We start from the raw sequence: 22487 nt of genomic DNA on the forward strand, positions 1-22487 counted from the left end.
CTCATCCGGCTCCTGTGTCTTTATTTATGGGCAGTTTCCCATCTGTACACTGCAAAAACACAAAATCTCACCAAGTATTTTTCGTTTCTAGTGCAAATATCTTATTACACTTAAAATACGACAAAACTAACTTAAAGTAACTTTTCAGCAAGAAATAGGAGCTTGGTTTAAGTCAGTATTTCCTTAATGTTTTTCTTTTTTAATTACCAGTTCCACTGGCATATTATTTCACTTATAACAAAACAAAAGAGCAGCAAATACTGCAAATATTTGCTATACATGGGAGAAAGGGTATGTCCTGCCATCTTGAAAAATGGATGTCATTCTAAAATTCAACCAGCTAAGGAAAAACATAAAATCTGAGTGAACATGCCAACTTTTATGGCATCCAAAACGATGGCCATCTTGAAAAATTGGTGTCATTCTGAACATGGACATGAATATATATCAAAATTAATTGTTTAAAATACCTACAGTAAAAGGAAATTAAGTTTTTTTATATCTCGAAATGAAAAATGCAGATAGAATTACAGAATTGTGTCAAGGGTGTACAGAAAATGGATGGATGGATGCTCATAAATGCACACCTTTCATCAATGTCAATACAACTGATTGGATCAATCTTTTTTTTTTTTTGTATCAAATGTAAGCATTGTGCCCCAAAACAATGAAGTAATCACATCAAAATGTTAGAAATGTTGCCTTTAGTGTTTCCTTTGATTTCCAAATATGTTAGTATGTTAGAGAATAACAGGCATTAACTTAAAATACTTTGTAGAACGGCGCTTTTTGAAGTTCGGTCCATTTACTCCTATTAGCTTAGCGGCAGATCTGTCACATTCAATATGGCGGACGCAACGGGTAACGGCCCAGCCGCTCAACGAGGCGACTACAATGAAAAACACCACCTGAGGGGTGAACATGCTAACTTTTATGGCAGCTAAACTACGACCATCTTGAAAAATGGACGGCATCCTGAAATTCAACCTGCTAACGGGAAATATGAATAACATACACCCTGAGGGGTGAAAATGTTACATGCTAACTTCTTTGACAGCCAAAACGGCGGCCATCTTGAGACATGGACTTCATTCCGAAATTCAACCGGTTCGGCTAATAGGAAACGTGTAGGTGAGCAGCATGCTAACTTTTATGTTTGTATTCACACTTGAAAGATTTTTACTGTAATATGGTGAACTGTTTTATAGGTTTCGGACTTGAAAATAATTAACAGCAACATTTTCTAAAGAGAGCAAATAAAGCGTTTAAAGCAAAAGGGCGCTTTTTGTAGTTTAACATTCCGTTATGATTTTCTGCTATTTATTTTATTTTATTTTTATAATGTTCTGTGTTGCGTCCACAAAACTACAAAAACCCGACATGTACTACACTGACGCAATATGATGAAACCCACCTTAATGTTTTAGCTTGAGCAAAAACGCAATTCTACCACTAGATGGCGCCATTATTTTACTCTTTATCTCCTAAGACTTGACGTAAAACAAAATACACACAACTCTTCTACTCTTTTGACACAACGGCTTTTTTATCCACTTTACCTGATCTGATTTACGTCAGATATGTTCATGAGAACCAGATTATTCTCTGCTCATTAATCTGAATATTTTCCTTGAATTACTTTAAAATCTGGGGTAGAGTTGGCAAAAATTGCACTCATGTAAGACTACTTCAACATGTTTTTACTCAAGTAAAACTAAGAAGTAGCTGTCACAAAAAACACCTTTAATGTTACACTTTAGATAAGTGCAACATCTCAAGTTATCATCAGTATTTATGCTCATTAAGAACTTTAATGTTGTTCAAGAGGCTTAATACTGTCACAACACATGGAGGCCACAAGAGGGCGCTGGAGACTAGAACCGGAACAGTTAGCAACGTTAAACCAAAGCATAGTTGGAAATGAGATTTGGCACAGAAGAAGAAAAGAGTTACAGAATCAGCAGCCTCTTTTTAATTTCTAATTTTGATTGTAAACATATAAGGTTGATTCTATGCTCTTTAAGGGGATTTTTGGAGGTTTATTGAGAGAGTTTAAATTCACAATCATGAAATTAAGTTTTATTTGATTGAAGCACATTTCATCAACAAGGCATTTCAAATGCTTTAAATAATAAAAACACAAAAATAGTTATAAAAATATCATACAATCACTAGTTTAGAAACCAGTAACAAATATTACATCATTACACATCAAATATGCTGGTCAATGTTTCAAAAGCAATTCTAAACAGGTTTTAGTCTAGATTTAAACAGACTCAGTGTTTTGGCTGTTTTGCAGTTTTTTGGAAGTTTGTTCCAGATTTGTGAGCACAGAAGCTGAATGCTGCTTCTCCATATAAATTTGCCGATAATTTTACTTGCATCAAAATCAAGGAGTTATTTACTTCAAACAAGCACCTATATCTTGCTAAAAAAATTACTTATAAGCTAGTTTTGTCTTATTTAAAGTGTACTAAGACATTTGCACTAGAAACTGGGCCAAAAATACTTCATAAGATTTTGTGTTACTGCAGAGCAAAAAAAGTGAGCCATTATTTCCAAAGCAAACAAAAAACTAAAAAAAAAAAAAGCTAAAACTGTGTTTTTATAATTAACTTTGAGGCATTTTGAAATAAATGCAACCAGTTTTATTCAGTTATCATTCACACATCCAGCTGCAGTTACATTTTCTGCCTGCAGGAAAACCTGCGTCTCCAATATAAAGTTGTGCTTTCTTCTGTGGAAAAATCAAACCTAGCTTAGTTGGGAAACCATCGTTGTGGTTCAGTGTTTATTTGGTGTTTCAGGCTGACTTTGCTCTGAGCCATTTCTCACAACCGCATTCTTCAACCACCAAGGTTGAACATTAACAGGCTGCTGAAATAAATCTTGAGGCACAGAAAGGTTTCTTGTTCAGGGAAATTCTCAGGAACCTTGTTTTACTCTGACACAGTCTTCTTCTGAGGAACTCCTTCTGCCTGTGAGGCAACTAGTATGTGGGATGAAATTTGAATAAGCCTGAAGATCTGCCAAGTTGCTCTGCTAATATAAAAGCTTTTACTCCAATTCATGTCACCTTGCTTCTGTTTGAGCAGACAGATTTCTGATGTTTCAGTTAGCAAAGATCTGTAATTTCTGCTAAGTTTTGCAGTGGTATAAAACATAAAGCTAGTAATTTATAGGATCTGAATGACAGAATGAACCAAACAGTGGAAGAAAGGCACTTAATTCTTGCATAAAAACATTTAAATTTACCAGAGAAACTGAATAAAATGTGATATTATTTGAATATTTCACTGTGGGAAATGCTCTGTAATGGTTGTACTTCATCTAAACTGTCAACCATCAACGTTTTCCTGGACCTGTCCGTCAAGACTGACAGGTTCTACCGTGGCGTTCCGCAGGGTTGAGTTCTGAACCCACTCTTGTTTTCTTTTTCTCATCCTTCTATTATCTGCCATCAGTCAGGGGTTTTCCAACATTTATCAAGTCTATGCTGATGACTTACAGCTGTATTTGTCTTCTAAGCCTCAGGAATGGAAAGATTGCCCAACTTACTCCACTGTTTGACGTGAATTAGTTTAATTATCTTCTAATTATCTTGTTTTAAATGTCCACAGACCTTTAAGAACAAAGAATAGGACAAAATACTGAATTTATTTACATATTTGTTCTTATTGCGTCAAATTTCTTATGTGTGCACAAAGTCCTGACCACAAAAGCTGATTCTGATTCTTCATAACAGCAAAAAAGAAATCTTAGCTATATTTCATTCCTCTTTTTGGGTTTCTTGTTAAATATTGTGCCCCAGTTTTTTTTCTTTTAAGAAATATTTCTACATCATGATTCATGGTTTCTCCTTGAATTTCTAGAGAAAATAATTATTGCACCAACAATGGCACTGCCTGGAAAATGAGCAATTTTTCTGCTCTGAACCATTAAATCCAGTAAACCAATCCCACTGATTTTGTTTTCATTTCACTCTCTCACAGTAAGTTTTTTTTGTTTGATTTATTTTACTCATGTTGTGAAACAGTTGGTCTCTGTAACTTTGTCTTTCTGACTCTGTAGACTTTTAAAAAGCATTTAAAAACTTTTTGTTTTGTCTTTGTTTATGACGTTATTCTTTAATTCAAATAATTTTTTTTATTTATTTACATTTTATTGGGCCATTAGCATGTGCAAACTGCTTTCCCATTTTTTCCACCATAGTGGAAACTTTCTAATGAAAGAAAATATAAACCTTTCTCCGGTCTGCACTTGTATCAAATTTCAAACATTTTTACATCTTTTTGGGTGCAACAGAAAACAGAATACCACAAAAAAGCCTTTTAGCCTTTTCACACAGTGTATGTAGTGATGCTGTGAGGATTATTAACAAATTTCAGTTCTAGTAAATAACAGAGTGTCACCTGCAAAGAATCAAACACAAGCTTCTGGGGAAAATAAAAAGGTTTTAATTAGAGATAAAAATTCACATCAAAGTTACAGTAAAACTTCCTCTGACTAAAATGTAGGCTAGCTTATGTGGCTACACATGTGTTAGCTTAATTTAGCCTTCTAAGCTAATACATGTTAGCTTAAATGGCTACACATTTAACATATTATCTCTCTCTGAAAGACTTTTTACAAACAGGAAAGCAGTAAAAAAATAAAATTCCTTCAGGAGGTTGTTTTTAGATTGCAGCTCAAATTAACATATTTTTATAAAGATGAAATGAAAAAAACAAAAGGTTTTATTTCGGTAACAGGAGAAACGTTTAGCTGGATTCGTGTCAATCACTGGGCATTCTCAGGGAACCAGAGGCTTTTTTATTCACGCTTCACTCCAAAACAGCGATTGCCCTGGAAAAACACAAAAAATAGAAAAAAATTCAAGAATTTCTAAAAAATTCTTGAATTTTATGTTCATATGTTCAGCTCTGCAGGAAGTTGTGCAGAAAACTCCAAATGCATGTTTTTCCACAGCAGAAAAGTCTATAAAGTAACATTCATAGAAGCAGAAGTCATTAAAATATCTGCAAACCATTAACAAAAGAACAGTGAAAATGTATCTTCCTGCAATTCCTTCACGCTTTGGTGTCTTTACACCATGAGTCACAGCCATTTGCGGTTTTACACCCAATTGAAGTGAGGTGAGGCTTGTCAAACCTTCAGCTAGAACAAACACTACAACCAACACTGGGTGTCACTTTTCACCATAAATGTTCAGAAATTTTAGAAATATTTCCTGTCATACAAACTTTAATGGGAAAAAACAACCACTGTTTTGAGCAAAACCAATGAAATGTATATATTGTTTGTCTAATGACTTAAAATCCAAATAACTTTCAAGGTCAAAAATGTAAACAGGCAAAAACAAGAGGGAGTAAGCATTAATAAATGTATAACCTGATTTTTTAAAATAAAAACTTAATTTTGTTGCCAAACATTAATTGCTGTTTCAAAAAACAAAATAAAAAGGATTTTTTTCAGCTAAATTTAAATATATGATAAACTGAACCAATAAAAGTGGAAATTACCAGCTGTTTCACTATAAAATAATAATTTAATGGATAATCTGTTCTGTATTGTAGTGACACACCTGGACATTTCTGATGATTATGTTAAACTTTAACCTGAAGACAAACTGAAACAAAAACAAAAGGTTATCTTTAAGTCAATAAAAGATTCATATCTTTGACAGTGCTTATAATAAGAAAATGTGCTTGAGTTCACTTTTTATTGATCTAATTGGAGAATAAATAATTGAATACTTTCTGAAACTAGAACTATTACAGATCATGGCAAAGATTCAAATGTGTAACTCTGTGCTTTTGTTAGTGTCATAAAAACACAAATAAAAAAGAACATGTAGAAAATTTGAAAAACGTTGTAGGTTTTGAAAGGTGTGCGAGTTGTTAAAGCCACCAAAAATAAAATATTTTTCTTATTTATGACTAAAATCCAGACCAGAGTCCTTTTCCAGGCATCTGCCATCTGGAGTTAGAGATTAGGGTGATGGCAAAGAGGCATTCCCACCTCAAAGAGTTGGAGAGAAATGCTATTAATATTTTGTGTTTTTACAGTATAAATATAAAATTCCAGTCAAACAGGCTAAGTGATGGAGACTCTTGTAAGAAAAGTTGAAACCAAAGCACTCCAGATTATTTAGAATATTTCTGTTTAGATAAAAAATTTAATTTTACAATACAAAACAAAATCCAAGATACTCAATTAAATCAGAACCTAGATGAGTTACCTGGTACTTCTGGTTTTTGCATCTTTTCTTCAGGTGGTCCACGTGCTTCATCACGTCTTTCACCCACCTTTCTTCCTTAGTCGGGGCGCAGAGTTTTCTCCCATGTCTGGTCACCAGGCTGCAAGAACAACCAAAGCTTTACCTTCTGGTTTCCACTCACTGATCAGATGGTCAGGATAAAATAAAAACTCACATTGTGGCATCAATCGAGCAGGCTTTGGCCTGTTCACGGTAATCTGCAATCAATCTTTTGTCGATTGGTTGGTTTGCTACCGACAAGCAGCAGTCCACGGGAACCTGCGCCTCAGTCACTGAAGGGCAAAAAATTATCACATCAAAATTTTATTCTTCATTGGACTTTAGAAAATTTAGTATTTCTTTTTATAATTTTCTGAAATTTGTTCTAGCAAACCTTTGACTTTTTAAGTTCAGAAATTTTCTTTTATTTTCTAGGAAATTTATTAGATTAATCAAAAAATTTCAGAGTTTTTTTCTCTAGATTCCTGTTTTTTCTAGAAATATTCTGTGATTGATCTTTTCAAACTTAGAAATGTCCTTGTTTTGTGGAAAATTTCAGAATTTCTAGAAACCTTTTGACTTTTAAAGCTCAGAAAATTCCATGTTTTTTCAAAAAAAAAACATTTTTTTGATTAATCTCAAAATTTCAGAGTTTTTTTTCTAGCAGATCTTTCACTTTTTAAGTTCAGAAATGTTCTTGTCTTTCTAAAAAAATTGAGATTAATCTCAAAATTTCAGAGTTTTTTTTCTAGCAAATCTTTCACTTTTTAAGTTCAGAAATGTTCTTGTCTTTCTAAAAAAATTGAGATTAATCTCAAAATTTCAGAGTTTTTTTCTAGCAAATCTTTCACTTTTTAAGTTCAGAAATGTTCTTGTCTTTCTAAAAAAATTGAGATTAATTTCAAAATTTCAGAGTTTTTTTTCTAGCAAATCTTTCACTTTTTAAGTTCAGAAATATTCTTGTCTTTCTAAAAAAATTGAGATGAATTTCAAAATTTTTGAGTTTCTCCTATCAAACGTTTGACCTTTCAGTCTCAGAAAGGTCCTTGTTTTTTTTTTTTTTTTTGTAGAAAATGTTTGAGTTTTTTCCAGGAGATTTCAGATTTGTTTTCTAGCAAACATTAAACTTTTAAAGGTCAGAAATTTGCTAGAAAATTTCTAAGATTAACTTAAAAAATTCTGAGGTTTTTCTAGCAAACTTAAGACTTTTTAAGCTCAATTTTTTTTTCTAGAACATTTCAGATTTTTGGCATAAATAAATTTACTCCTCCTTTTTTCTATCTACAACGGCCCTAAAACTTTGTCGTAATTTTGCAAATCTGCAATGAAAACTTTTTTTGAGTCATGTGATCAACATCCAGATGTTACTACTGGCAGAAACGACAAAAAGGATGACAGGAAGTGGTAGAAGGATGATGACACTCCATGTTTTTTAATGACTTATTGCTTAAACAAACATATTCACATGTAATTTTAATTGATTTTCTTATTTAATGGGAACACTCCATTAGAGAAATTATAATTTGTCAACTTATCAATACATTTTTGAGCACATTTGTAAACAAACTGTCGCTGCCTCGGACTGAGCAGTCTCTTGGCTTCAGACTGACAACAGCTGAAGGGAATTTAACTTTTACAGCCTCCTTGTGGCATACAGAGCGTTACAAACCCAGGTGGGTGTGTTTGTGATCATCTACAGTCCAAACTGTTCATCAGATTTTCCCCCACAGGAGTTTAGTTAATGTAAAACTAACACAGAGAGATTAAAGCTGTTGCAAAACACCATTGTCTGCTTTTCTCTCCCTTTGAGATTACGAATGCATGTGAGGCACGGAGGGCTGGTACTTTCCAGGCCTTCTCAGGTTTTACTGGTGATGTTTTATAACTCTGATGTGAGACTGAAATGAATGTGTGAAACGGCGAAGCGAGCGCAACGTAAAACCTTTTTAAAGTTTTGGTTACTAGTTTTTAGCCACTGGTAACCATTTGTATTTGCAGTTTTTTAAAACTATGAATATTTCTTCATATATTATGCTTTTTAGGCTTTCTAAACTTTTAAATAAAAAGCAAAACATTGCAAGTTGTGAAAATGACAGGAAATTAAAGCTGTGAAAACAACAGGAAACAATATGCTGTCCAAATCTAGACGCTTTCAGAAGTATGACTGAAACAATGCCTAAACATCAAGTTAAATTGATATTTAAACAGTCAGTGCAAAGTGAAATAAGTTTATCTATTATTTCTAGCTGAGGGGAAATCCAGCACCACACCTTGAAAGATGCAAATCTCTCTTTCAATTCGCTTTATTGTCCTGCTTTCTCAACAAAAAGACCAAATTCTCCTCAGATTTCAGTACAACAACATTTACTTTTTATGTCTAAGGCATTTTTTCTCCCCTATTTTCATGCATACGTTTAATAAAAGTGAGATTTTGTGTGACAAAAGCAGAAATATTTCAAGCAGAACCTTCAAACGCTGAAGCATTAAACCGAATCAAGGCGCTTTCTTTAATTCTGTCAACAGCTTCTGAAGTTTGGATGAGTTCCAAGTGAGTTTTTCTTTAAACTTCTGCTTCCTTCCTTCCTTCCTTTCTCTCTTTTATCTTTCTTCCTTTCTTTGTGTTTTTTGTCTTCCGTTCTGCGTTTCAGATTAACCGAGTAAAATGTCTTGTTGACTCACCTGCGGAGCAGCAGATGATGAAAAAGATGCAGAAGAAGAGCTTGGCATCGCCCCAGGGAGTCATGTCTGCGGTCGCTCTGGAGGCTGACGAACTCGCTTCTCCTAGCAACACGAAAGGAAATCCAGCAACTGAAGGTCTCTGAGCACGAGCTTCTGGCTTTATACTGTATAGCACTGGTCACTTTCAGTTTCCTTTTACAATAACATGATCCCTGCGGAAAAACCCCACTCCTCTGACCGGGAAGGAATTTATTATCCTTTACAGAGCTCTAACCAGGGCCAATTCTTGATTTTGATCATGAATATATATTTGCACAGTAGCCCTATGGTTTTGTTAGGAATAAAAGCCTGAGGAAAATGCAAACTCAAAGGATATTTTCACAAAACTTTATCTGCAACCTTTGTTTTCCAACTTTAGCAGTTTTATAATGTCATTTGTTCCCAGCAGAAATCAGTTCCTGAATGTGTCAGAGGTTTATTAGGGGCTTCCTACCTTCTGTGCACTGCAAAAACACAACTTTGTAACAAGGAATGTTACGATGTTGTAACACCGAAACAAATAGTGTTTGCACTTTTTAGGGCAAATATCTTTGGCCTCTTGAAATAAAACTAACTTAAAAATAACTTTTTAGCCAGAAATATGAGCTTCTTTAAGTAAAAAATTCCTTAATATTGATTAAAAAGTTCTAGTTCCACTTAAAAAAAATGTTATTGAGTTAAAGCAAGCTCTTATATTTTGCAGAAAAGATATTTGTAAATTAGTTTGTCTTGTTTTAAGTGAACTAAGATATTTGCACTAGAAACAAGAGAAAAATAATTGGTAGAATTTTGTGCTTTTGCAGTGCACAGGTCTGTAAACAAAACAATGCTGTTTTAGTTCGATGAGCATTTTCATTGACTTAAAATTACGAAAAATTACAAAAATAAATTTAATTAATGGAAACGTGCCAATGTAGAAACAAGTCAAGTTTCTAGGTAAAAAGTGTTCCTTTTGGCCGTTTTGAAATTAGTTTCTTTTGCAAAGCTGCAACAGAAACACTATTTTTCCAAATCGTGATCAACAACTGCATGTTACTACTGGCAGAAATGACAAAGAAGACACAGGAAGTAGTTGATCATTTTTACTGATTTTATCACATAAACACATTTATTTACGTATGATTTTATTTGCGTTTCTTACTTAAAGGTAATTGCAAAATTGTGTTTTGCTCACATTTGTAATGGAAATGCAGCTACTGACTGAATCATTCAGGTATGAAAAACATGTCTCACTGTTTGCTTCGTTTTGTCTGGCTATAAAAAACACAAACAAAACGTTTCATCGAAGGAAAACAAGGTGATTTCCAAAGCTGAAAGATGTGCATCATCTGGAAAACTTTTAGGTCCGTTTCTTATAACTTTAAGATGTTGTTCATACGTGCAAATGCAAGAAAATGTTGGAAATTTCGCTAAAGATTGATGTTGTTTTGATGAAAATGAAGAAGTGCTTCTTCTTCTACACTTCTCTACTTCTCAATTCTCAGGAGAAACTGTGTCAGCCTTTCTTCTTAGCTGCAAACATACAGAATCTTCCTGGAAATACTAAAATTTCTTTTATTTGCTTTTATTACTGCAGTGTTTGTGCTTGATAAGACAATCCAAGGCTCGAGTTTGGTAACACGTCACGTCTCAGATTAACACGGCAATCATTTTCAGCACTTTAACACACAAAAAGTGTCTCCAACTTTAATCCATAGATGCAAATCTGTAAAGGTAAATACACTGCAAAAACACAAAGTCTTACGAAGTATATTTGATCTAGTTTCTAGTGCACTTGAAATGAGACAAAACTAACTTACAAGTAACCTTGCAGCAAAAGAGTTTATTTTTAGTCAATTTCTTAATATTGATGGAAAACGTTCTAGTTCCATTGGCAGATTATTTCACCTATAACAAGACATTTCTTTCCATGCTAATCTTCCAATAAAACTGGCACTTTTTTGTCCTGTTTTTGTCTAAAAACTAAACATAAATACTTGGTAAGAATTTGTGTTTTTGCAGTTTAAGAATGGCAAAGGAAACATGTTGAAACTGGGCTGATATTTCTGTTTGACATTAAAAACAGTCACCAGCTGCGTATATTAATGCTGCAGTAGTTTAGTAGTTTTCATGTGTCAGAGCTTCAGTGCAAGAACAAAAACAAGCTGCTTCCTTCACTGTCTGGCCTCTGGACAGAACTGAAAACAACCCTGACAGAAAAACTGCAACTAAATCCTTGAAATGTGAGGGAAGTTGCTGACTTTAGAGGAAAGTGAGAATTTCTACTCTTCTGTTTTCTGTGAACGCCAGACTGCAAATGTTTCCTGTTACATTTAGCATTTAACACTTCCGGAAGATATAAAAATCCTACATTGAGCAGAGGTTCTTTGGTTTGTTTTCAATGAAATAAAACAGGATTGATCAGTTCGATACTTACACGTGTAAGTATCGAACTTTTATATATATATATATATATATATATATATATATATATATATATATATATATATATATATATATATATATATAAGTTACATACTGCAGCTTTAAGTCAACAGCGTGTTATTCTTTTCACCGCCACCATAAAACAGATTTAGAGCGTCTGAACTTTCTTTTTTTCAAATGTGACCAGTGGCATAATGCTTTAGCAGCAAATTAAAAGTTTTTATTCTGTCTCTCTGTTGAAACCTGAAGTATCAGTCAAGCAAATTCAAATTCCAAAATATTTATTGATCCCAAAGGGAATTTTAAGGTCCATGTCTCCTGTGAGAAAAGTCCAGGAAAATGCCTCTGGGTAAACCATTTATGCTTAAATTAAAGTTGCTTTACATTTTTACATTCTAAGCAAGAACAAAATAAATAGACTGAATACTTAAATTGAACCAAAAGGCTATTCACACTTGCACAACCAGATCATTGCATTTTTATTTGTTTCAGATTTTTCCTTTGAACAAGTGACATTTGCAGGATTTATTTCACATTGGAGGTGGAAGAAAAGTTTTAAAATATTATTTTTTACATTGCAAAACCTAACAGATTTTTCAACTGCACATCTGGTGGTAACAGTTGGTATCGTTTAAGATTTCGACACAGAAATATTATCAACACTTTTTTCTGAATGTGCAAGACAAAAAAAATCTTACTTTTTGGTCTAGTTTCTAGTGCAAACATCTTAGTGTTTTTATTTCAAGAGTAACAACATGCAAGTAGCTTTACAACATATAGGAGTTTAAGTCAGTAATTCCTTAATACTGATGAAAAAATACTTGCTCATTAGCAGATTATGTAAATGTTTCCAGTGTTATAAGTGGAAAAATCTGAAACCAGTACTATTTAAAGTTAATATTAATGAATTATTAACTTAAAACAAGCTCACATATTTTGCTGAAAAGTCACTTGTATGTTAGTTTTGTCTTATTTCAAGATATTTGCACCAGAAACTAGACAAAATTTGTTTCTACTGCAAAATTACTTTAATCATGTTGCAGTGCCCCTAAGCTTTTTCACCATTTAACTTAGCTAAATCCCTCACACTACAACTCCTCCTTACTGTACTTCCTTGCACTGATTTGTTTATTTTATTTTTTGCACAGTTTGACCTCACAGAGGATGACACAAACTGATACCGAAAGCTTGGATGTCTGCAAACAAGTTTTGCTTACTGAACGCGAGCTGGAATCTGTTTGCTGATATGAAACCTCTTGATTTCTTCTCACAGATCTTCATTCATGAACCAAATCCTGCAGCGATGTCACGCCCTGTGGACTGGAGACGCATTCAAGCTTTCTTTTTCTTGTAAATCGATGCTTGAATGTCTTTCTGCCGCCTGTATTCAGCAGCTGGGAAACTCCCGGCTGAAGCATTGACGGTAAACTAGGATAAAGCTGAAGAACCAGAAGTGCTGCCTTTAAAAAACTAGATTGTAAAGGGAACCAGTGGTAAATGTCCCTTTTGTTTGGTTGGACTAACTGGAAGGTGCAGTTCTTATCTTTTTGATGGCTTTATAATGCAGTGATTATATCAGCAGTAAGTGCTGTGCAAACATGATCCTTTTAATCATTTATTTGTTTGAAGCTGAGGATTATATGAGATGAATGTCAATACAATATTACGCATTTACACGCCTCAATATACTAAGGTCAAGTTGTGCACATATTTAAGGAAGATGAACTTTCTCTGCAGTTTCATGACCTCCTTTATGTGAACTTTTGAGGGACTTTCAGTTCTAGATATCACTCAAAAACAAAATCAATTCCAAAGCCTCAAGTTAAGCAGTTTACCAGAGAACCAGCTGGTCTGACATGCAGTAGCACCAGGATAATCATTTTAGGTTTCCATTATAATTTTATTGCTTTTGTAATTTAATTAGTTTTTAAAGTGTTTTTGCTAGTTTTTACTTATTTCTACTTAGATCTTTAGTTTTTATAATTTATTAGTTGTAGTTGTAGTTTTTTCATTGAATTTGATTGGGTAATGAATAACATTTTCAATTATTTGCTGTTATTCTTGAACAAACTAATTATGGAGTTTTCTCACAACTTTTGCTGTCGCCATTTTGCAGGTTAGCATAATTTGCCGACAGCTGGTGTAAACGTCTTATGTTTGGAAAAAAGTAAATCTATTCTCAGTTCAAAAGGCTAATAGATTTAAAAACACAAAGACAAAGAATCTTGTATCTATAATTTCAGTATGTTTTACTTTTAGAAACACACGATATAGTTGCAGTTATATTTTCCCCCGTTAATTATAGTTTTTATTTGTTCCAGTTAATAAAAATATTTGTCAATTTCAGATTTTTAGTACCACTTTACACAATTATTCCACCAAAACTTACATTAAATATACTTTAGAAATCAAGTTGCTCTTTACCGACTGTCAGGAGATGCATTAACTTTGTTAAATTTAAACTTTTGGTCCAAGCTGAAGCTAGTACAGAAAACACAAGTGCATTAAGTCGGACAACAAGACATAACCTGAAATTTCGGACACAAGACTGAAAACATGTAGCCAAAATGAAGAATCCAAATTCCCTGAAATTGACAATTAGATCAGCTTCCTGCGTCTAAAACAATAAAATCTTAGAATGCAGCCTGGCAGGCCTGGAAGTTGGTATGACTAGTGGAAAAAACCCTCAGGGTGAAAACCGGGGGTGGCGGAGATATTCAGATATTCACTGAAGTAGAACAAACCCGTATAAATCCCAGTTCAACCCGAACCTGTTCTGTTTAGACATGTCAGCTTAAAGTCCTGATTCAGCAGTAAAAATTGCTCCTGTTTCCGTCCAGACCAGCCATTCAGACGCTGAGGTTTTCATTCAGTCTACCCAGACTCCTCCAAACCGATTCTAATTATCGCTCAATTTTAGTTAAAGTCAAAACCAGATTAATGTACCAAAAGAACTGACAAGTAATCCCAGAAAAGTCAGAGAAACGTTTTAATGCTCTGAGTGTAGATTGCCACCGCTCCAGTTTTAAAGTGCCAGTTTTATTTATGGTTATGGTTATTTATGGTCACTCCGGTTACTTTAGTTTATTACTTTATTTTGAACATATTTGGACAATAAAAGAGTAAAAGAAACATCACCACCTGCAGCATCCTCATCTTCAGCACCACCTGCAGCATCCTCATCTTCAGCACCACCTCCAGCATCCTCATCTTCAGCACCACCTCCAGCATCCTCATCTTCAGCACCACCTCCAGCATCCTCATCTTCAGCACCACCTCCAGCATCCTCATCTTCAGCACCACCTCCAGCATCCTCATCTTCAGCACCACCTCCAGCATCCTCATCTTCAGCACCACCTCCAGCATCCTCATCTTCAGCACCACCTCCAGCATCCTCATCTTCAGCACCACCTGCAGCATCCTCATCTTCAGCACCACCTCCAGCCTCCTCATCTTCAGCACCACCTCCAGCATCCTCATCTTCAGCACCACCTCCAGCATCCTCATCTTCAGCACCACCTGCAGCATCCTCATCTTCAGCACCACCTCCAGCCTCCTCATCTTCAGCACCATCTCCAGCCTCCTCATCTTTAGCACCACCTCCAGCCTCCTCATCTTCAGCACCACCTCCAGCATCCTCATCTTCAGCACCACCTCCAGCATCCTCATCTTCAGCACCACCTGCAGCATCCTCATCTTCAGCACCACCTCCAGCATCCTCATCTTCAGCACCACCTCCAGCATCCTCATCTTCAGCACCACCTCCAGCATCCTCATCTTCAGCACCACCTCCAGCATCCTCATCTTCAGCACCACCTGCAGCATCCTCATCTTCAGCACCACCTGCAGCATCCTCATCTTCAGCACCACCTCCAGCATCCTCATCTTCAGCACCACCTCCAGCATCCTCATCTTCAGCACCACCTCCAGCATCCTCATCTTCAGCACCACCTGCAGCATCCTCATCTTCAGCACCACCTGCAGCATCCTCATCTTCAGCACCACCTCCAGCATCCTCATCTTCAGCACCACCTCCAGCATCCTCATCTTCAGCACCACCTCCAGCATCCTCATCTTCAGCACCACCTGCAGCATCCTCATCTTCAGCACCACCTGCAGCATCCTCATCTTCAGCACCACCTCCAGCATCCTCATCTTCAGCACCACCTCCAGCATCCTCATCTTCAGCACCACCTCCAGCATCCTCATCTTCAGCACCACCTGCAGCATCCTCATCTTCAGCACCACCTGCAGCATCCTCATCTTCAGCACCACCTCCAGCATCCTCATCTTCAGCACCTGGAGTATTAAGATTTTTCTTTCGTTTATTCTGATGATTAATAATCAGATAGAAAAATTGGGCAGATTTTTAATTCCACCACTTCAGCCGTTGTGATTCAACATTAGAAATACTAAAGACAAATAACTAAATAAACAAATAAAATAAAGACAAAATTCAGCTCCATTTTGAATAAAAAATAAACACTTTATTGCTTAAACATATAATTCCTTTAGTGAACAATTGATAGCAAAGGATTCATCTGCAGCTAAATAAATTCTTCTAACGTGAAAAGCTCAGTTTTTCAAATCAGTGTAGAGCTGATTGGTTGATTATATTTCATTAACCAATTAATAATTGGACAGCAAAAGATTAATGTGAAATTGTTTCATAAAATTTGAACCAGGTGAAGCTAAAACTGCCACTTTGGGAGTTCTGGGTAGAACATATTTACAGACAGTGAAGGTTTCTGTTCATCTTAATGCATAAATATATTTACAGTTTTGGCTTCATTCCTGCTCTGAGTTTTTCACTAAATGGCCTTTTTAAAAATCTCTTTACTCCAGTTAATGATTAACTAATTTCTAATTAGTTGACGATTATTTTAACAACCGATTCATCATGATTATTAGAGACTTAAGACTTGACTGGGACAAAAGACCCAGACATGACGTTTATTACTGCAGGACTTATTTGGAATCGGGTAAAGAGATTTGTTTGTTTCAGAACCCTCCACATAGTAAACCACCAGATCCAGCATCCTCATCTTCAGCATCAACTCTGCAGAGCTTCACTCTGGTTTCCACTCTGGCACATAAACCTCTGACAGATTCAGTTCATCATTTTTAGAAAATGCCCTGCATTTCTTCCATCTGACCAAAACAACTTTCACTGGAAGCAGGTTTAAGACTTACTGGCAACCAGTCCCACCAGTTTCACTTTGAATGAATGTGAATTCATTTTGGGTTTGGCTGAGACTGAGGCCCACTGTCAGACTGCAGCTGCACATGATTTGTTCTGGATTTGAAAGGTTGTAAATTCATGTTCAGCGTTAAGATTTGGCTGATTGAAGGGCAACAAAGTCCTGCAATGTGGGAAACTCCGCAGGACCCTGTGAAGACCCCCCGGTCTTTGGCCCAAAGGTCAAACTGAGTGAAAGCTCTTACAGGGGTCAGAGAATCTCACAAGGCCTTCCTGTTTCCAAGAAACGGGTGCATGTTCCCAGAAATGCTTGGAATAATGCTAAGAGCTGATAAGAGCCAACAGTCTGCCGGAGGAAATAAGAGAAGAAAAATACACAAAGCTGCAGAATCCAGTCATGGTGAGGAAACGTAGTGAAGAAAGAGTTTCTGGAAATATAGGAATAAATCAATCAGTCACATGATTACACGTCAAAATGTTTCATTTATAATGTTTCAAAAGTAACTGTAAGCAGCTGGGTTCTTAGTCTGGATTTTAAGGCACTGCGTGTTTCGGCTGTTTTGCAGTTTTCTGGAAGTTTGTCCCAGATTTGTGGTGCTTAGGAACTGAATGCGGCTTCTCCATGTTTGGTTCTGGTTTTGGATGCAGAGCAGAACCAGAAGACCAGAGAGGTCTGGAAGGTTGCTATGACAACAGCAGATCTTTAAGCCGTTCAGTGATTTATAAACTAGTGATTTAAAGTCTGTTCTCTGATTTAAAGTCAGCCGGTGGAAGGACTGTAGAACTGGGTGATGTAGAGCTGATTAATCGGCGCCTAAATGTCTTACAAACTTCCTGAGCATTTTCAGCAGTGAAGCTCTTTATCGGGTTCTTCATGCCTCTTTGTGTCTGTTTTGAATGTTTAAGTGTTTTACGGGTTTGATGTAAAGGAAAGACCCAGAGGAATCCAAACATTTACAGGAATGTGTTCATGCAGAAAATCCCAAACTGCAAATACAAAGGGACTGATTTTCTGTTTATGTGGGGATGGAAATGAGGCGTGATCTGTAGTTTGATCTGCAGCCTGATCTGCAGTTTGATCTGCAGCCTGATCTGCAGTTTGATCTGCAGCCTGATCTGTAGTTTGATCTGCAGCCTGATCTGTAGTTTGATCTGCAGCCTGATCTGTAGTTTGATCTGCAGCCCGATCTGTAGTTTGATCTGCAGCCCGATCTGTAGTTTGATCTGCAGCCTGATCTGTAGTTTGATCTGCAGCCTGATCTGTAGTTTGATCTGCAGCCCGATCTGTAGTTTGATCTGTAGTTTGATCTGCAGCCTGATCTGTAGTTTGATCTGTAGTTTGATCTGTAGTTTGATCTGCAGCCCGATCTGTAGTTTGATCTGTAGTTTGATCTGCAGCCTGATCTGTAGTTTGATCTGCAGCCTGATCTGTAGTTTGATCTGTAGTTTGATCTGCAGCCCGATCTGTAGTTTGATCTGTAGTTTGATCTGCAGCCTGATCCAAACCGATTATAGTTCAACACCGAAGCAGGCGGACAAATGTTATCTGCTTTGCCTCCAATTAACTAAATTAACTGAACATCTGTTTTTTAGTGTATTTTAATTAGTTTGTACTTGTATATTTATGTTATTTATTCCATCCATCGTCTACAGCAGTTTGAGTTCATCACAAGGCAACATAGACCTTTTATTTTTATTTATTTTATTATTAGATTCATGTTTCCATTTATGCATTGATTGATCCATTTACCCAACAAAAACATAAAATAAAAATAAATGTATAAAGTTACGTTCTGGAAGTGATTCTGTCCCAGGTTTATTTTATTCATTAGACAGTTCATGACAATATTTTGTTCATTCAGTTATTTGTGTATTTTAATTTCAAACTTTTTTTTTTACCTTTAAAAATACTTCTTTTAATATCTATATATTTCTGTTTTTTTTTTATTTCAATATCGTTTTGTTTTATGCATTAATTTTATGTCTGTTTTGAGTTCAGTGATGTTTGCAGCTGTTCTGACAAGTTAAGATTTAAAACAGACAAAATAGAATCAAATGTTTATTCAACATATTCATGAAACTTCTTTTTCTTTTTTATTACAAAATCATAAAAACTTTAACTATTAGCTTTAGCTGTAAAACAAAGTTTTAATATAAAATAAGACATAAAATATATGGACTGATAAACCAAAGAGTATCTGTGAGGCGATGCATCAAGGATGAATTAAAAAAAAACACAGTGATGATTCTTTTAGTGATGATTTCTCCTTTTCTTCTCCAAAAAGTCGATGAGTTTCTGCACTCCTGGATTCCCTTCAGCAGGAACCACACACAGCTTCATGTTTCTCCGGTTGACAAATCTGTAAAAAAGAAAGAAAGAAGGCAGATTAAGAGATGAACTAGGAGTCTAAATGTTCCTTTTTCTGGCCTGATTAGTTAAATCAACACTCACACAGTGGCGCTGATGTCGCAGCCCTTCCCGGCTCTCTGGACGCTGTAGCTCACCAGGTTTCTGGGGTTCAGACGCTTTTCACTCTCCACTCTGAGGCAGCAATCCACCGCAATCTGAGCTGCAGAAACATGAAGCAAGGCTGTCAGAACGACTCAAAAATACCCCCAAAATTAAAAAGAAAGCTAAAATCACGCCAACAGAGTGACCCTTCAGCAACAAGGCAGTTCAAAAGTGCTTTACATCTTAAAAACACAAAAGTCACCAATTGACAAAACAGCAACAAACATTACATTTTGACGATTGGCATCACCAAAAACATCAAATATTGGTCAATTTTTCATTTATTATGGTTCAAAAGCAACTCCAAACAGCTGCGTTTTTAGCCTTGATTTAGAGGAACTCAGTGTTTCAGCTGATTTGCAGTTTTCTGGAAGTTTGCTCCAGATTTTGTGCTGCTTAGAAGCCGAATGCCAAATTCAGTAAATAAAAGCTGATCTGGTTGCCGCAAATTTGGCTTATTAGTAAAAAAATAAATAAAAATAAAAATCTGGATTGCTGTTTTTTCTACTGTGATAAAAAAAAGAAAACTTTGTCAGCATTTTAAATTATAGGAAAATAATAATTTTACACAGAAAAATAAAAAAGTCAACCACCTATGCAACATTTGTATCATTATTGAACTGCAAAAACTCAGCACCAGTTTGAACAATAAAGACATAAAAATCTTTCTTCCTCTTACCTGTAGCAAACTCAACGCAGACGAGTCCCAGTAAAATCAGAGCTGCAGCTTTGGTGGCCATTTTTCTGTGCTTTCCGGTTGGATCAGAGCGAATGTTCAGGATCTGGAGCTGCAGGTGCTTTTATACAGGTGTGGACAGATAGTGAAACTTTCAGCAATCCCTCGCTGACTGGAAGTGGGGACAGGTGGCAACACACATGTCTGCAGGCATTGTGTTTAGTCTTCCATGGTTCAGTGCCAAAAATTCCCTAAAGTTTGGTTTTTGCATGGTTCCCGGCTCTCAACAGGAGAAAAACGTGCGATTAAAATGGACAAGGCACCAAATAAATGTAAACATTGCATTTTTGTTGGAAATTTAAGCTAATTGTAATTGAAAATAGTAAATTTAGTTGATGGGATTTGTTGGTTTAAGAGCAACTTTGCAAGCTGCACTGCAAAAAAAACAAAATCTTTCCAATAATTTTTGGTCTAGCTTCTCGTGAAAACATCTTATTATACTTATAATAAAACAAAACTAACTTTCAAGTAACTTTTCATCAAGATATTGGAGCTTGTTGTAAGTAAATAATTCCTTAATATCAATGAAAAAGTTCCATTCTTTCACTTGTAACATGGGAAAGACGTCACCCATCTAATCTAAATCAGATATTCAGAGAATGACCAAGTACAGAGTTTGCTGGAATAGCAGCATGATACATTTATGGTTTGTTTGGATTACTTCTCATAATTCAATCAGATTAAAGTCAGAAATTAATCTCTGAACTGAGCGTTTATCTTTTGGGTCAAAGTCTTTCTACAGAATCTGCTTTTGGTTCTGCATAGATCGAAACTTTAATATTTGCTTTTAACCACAACTGGAGATAATTTCAGTTCCTTAATAAAACTAATTCAAAAGTACAGCTTGATATTAAATATGTATTTTTTTCTTTTTTAAATCAAATCTGATCATAAATCAAATGAAGTGTTTTGTAATCAGCGGCTCTTTTTCCATTTTGATACTTGTTTTGAAAGGAGTTACTTTAGTTTGGCTGTTTCCTGTTTTCTTTTTTGTCTTTGATTTATTATTGATTTATTTTCCTTAGTTGCTGGAACTTTATTGTATTATTTTATTTTTGAAAGTTTCTGGTTTTACTTTATTTATTAATTTGTTCGTTCAAGAATAGGTTGTTAAATTCAGCCTTTTATATTATTGTTGTTTGTAGAGGATTTTTAATGTCCCATTTTATTTTATTTTAAAGTGCTTTTGTTCTTTTTTAATTATTTTTATTTAGTACTCTTTTTCTTTTAATTTTATTTATGTATTAAAAATCTTTGATATTGTTGTTTTAAAAGGAAATTATAGAAAGACATATTTTGAATTATTTATTTTCCTTTGATGTCACTAATTTTATTATTTTATTTTTATTTTATTGCATTATTTATTCAAGCTGTTTTGTAATATTCTCTGCTGAAATTGTAATTTTTCATTTTTTTAAGTTTTAGTTTTCTTTTAAATCAAACATTATTCATTTCCACTGTATTGTACTGTTGTTTAAGAATTTCATTTGCTTTTTTTGTTTATTCATTTATTTACTTTCTCATTTCATTTATATTAAGGATTCAGAAGTTGTATAGAGGAAGTCAAGACTTGTAAAAACATCACACCAACCAAAATGTACAAAATGATATAAAACAGTTTATTTAAACTCTGTACAATAAAATAATCACATTTTGTCACAACAAACCATCCTGCAGCATACAGTACAGTGATAAACTGAGCCAGTTCCTGCTTCAGCCATGCAGTTCAGGCAAGTTAAGGCAATTGTTTCTGTTTCTGTACATGTCAGAGAAATTCAACAGAAAGAAAACAACAAAAAGAGGAAACAGAAGTCTGACACCATAAATTAAAATAAACTTGTGCAGAACCAAAACAACTTGTGAGTAACTTTACAAGTTTGATCTTTTCACCAGTTTTTCCATCTTTTCTCCACGTTCTGTAACCAAAGAGAGCAGAAAGTGAGGAAATGCATTTCAAATAACTTCAATAAATCAAAAAAAAAAAAAACAGAGGGATAAGTTGTTCTACCTGTTCTAGTTTGCAGACTGTCTCCTCTTCTCCAAAGTCCTGATGAGGTTTTGCACCCACTGGTTTCCCTCAGGGGGAACGACACACAGCTTCATGCCTTTCTTATTCAAAAACCTGCAAAACCAGATGGAGAAACATCATTAAAATCCAGCAGAACTCTTAAGAAAATAACTGGTAAATCTGAGCAGACACTCACACAGTGGCGCTGATGTCACAACCCGAGCCGGCAACCTGAAGCTTGTAGCTCACAATGTTTTTAGGAATCAGACGTTTTTCACTGACGCTCAAGCAGCAATCCATCACAATCTGGGCTGCAGGAACACAAAAAGTAGCAAAAAATTAATGTGATTAATGTTTTTCAATTAGAAAATGCAGGCAGATTTCAGAAAAATTGAATTTTTCTCTTACCTGTTGCAACATGGAAGCAGATGAGACCCAGGAAGAGCAGAGCTGCAACTTTGGAGGCCATTTTTCTGGAGCGTTTTCTCTTCTTTGGAGAGTTTCTTCAGGAGAAAGTTGCTGCTGCTGTGACAAGACGAGTGAGCTGCAGGTGAATTTATACAGGTGCAAGAGAAAGTGAAAGTTTAAACAGTCCTCATTGACTGTAAGTGTGGACTTTTGGCAACAGAT

The 22487-nt window shown here is 35.3% G+C and overlaps 3 protein-coding genes and 1 long non-coding RNA gene across 4 annotated transcripts; 1 reads left to right on the forward strand and 3 right to left on the reverse strand.

Annotated features, from left to right (window-relative positions):
- Positions 1-4434: 4434 nt before the first annotated feature.
- Positions 4435-9098, reverse strand: LOC106931735 (C-C motif chemokine 3-like). The gene is made up of 4 exons (XM_015010027.2): positions 8939-9098; positions 6435-6552; positions 6242-6359; positions 4435-4845 (listed from the first exon to the last, which is right to left on the reverse strand). The coding sequence occupies exons 1-4, from the start codon at positions 9000-9002 to the stop codon at positions 4813-4815; spliced, it is 333 nt and encodes a 110-aa protein (XP_014865513.2). The 5' UTR covers positions 9003-9098; the 3' UTR covers positions 4435-4812.
- On the forward strand, positions 8984-13747 carry LOC106931738 (uncharacterized). The gene is made up of 2 exons (XR_001421120.2): positions 8984-9073; positions 12675-13747. It is a non-coding gene; the product is annotated as an uncharacterized LOC106931738 (long non-coding RNA).
- A 4900-nt stretch (positions 13748-18647) lies between these two features.
- LOC106931736 (C-C motif chemokine 20-like) lies at positions 18648-19940 on the reverse strand. Its single transcript, XM_015010028.2, has 3 exons — positions 19793-19940; positions 19054-19171; positions 18648-18961 (listed from the first exon to the last, which is right to left on the reverse strand). Exons 1-3 carry the CDS (start codon positions 19851-19853, stop codon positions 18853-18855), a joined length of 288 nt encoding a protein of 95 aa, XP_014865514.1. The 5' UTR covers positions 19854-19940; the 3' UTR covers positions 18648-18852.
- A 1507-nt stretch (positions 19941-21447) lies between these two features.
- LOC106931737 (C-C motif chemokine 20-like) lies at positions 21448-22409 on the reverse strand. Its single transcript, XM_015010030.2, has 4 exons — positions 22266-22409; positions 22054-22168; positions 21858-21971; positions 21448-21765 (listed from the first exon to the last, which is right to left on the reverse strand). The coding sequence occupies exons 1-3, from the start codon at positions 22324-22326 to the stop codon at positions 21863-21865; spliced, it is 285 nt and encodes a 94-aa protein (XP_014865516.1). The 5' UTR covers positions 22327-22409; the 3' UTR covers positions 21448-21765; positions 21858-21862.
- Between the last annotated feature and the right edge of the window lie 78 nt (positions 22410-22487).

The sequence above is a fragment of the Poecilia mexicana genome, unplaced genomic scaffold (assembly GCF_051168715.1).
Source record: "Poecilia mexicana isolate PSO_F unplaced genomic scaffold, ASM5116871v1 scaffold_9, whole genome shotgun sequence".
NCBI classification, from domain to species: Eukaryota; Metazoa; Chordata; class Actinopteri; order Cyprinodontiformes; family Poeciliidae; genus Poecilia; species Poecilia mexicana.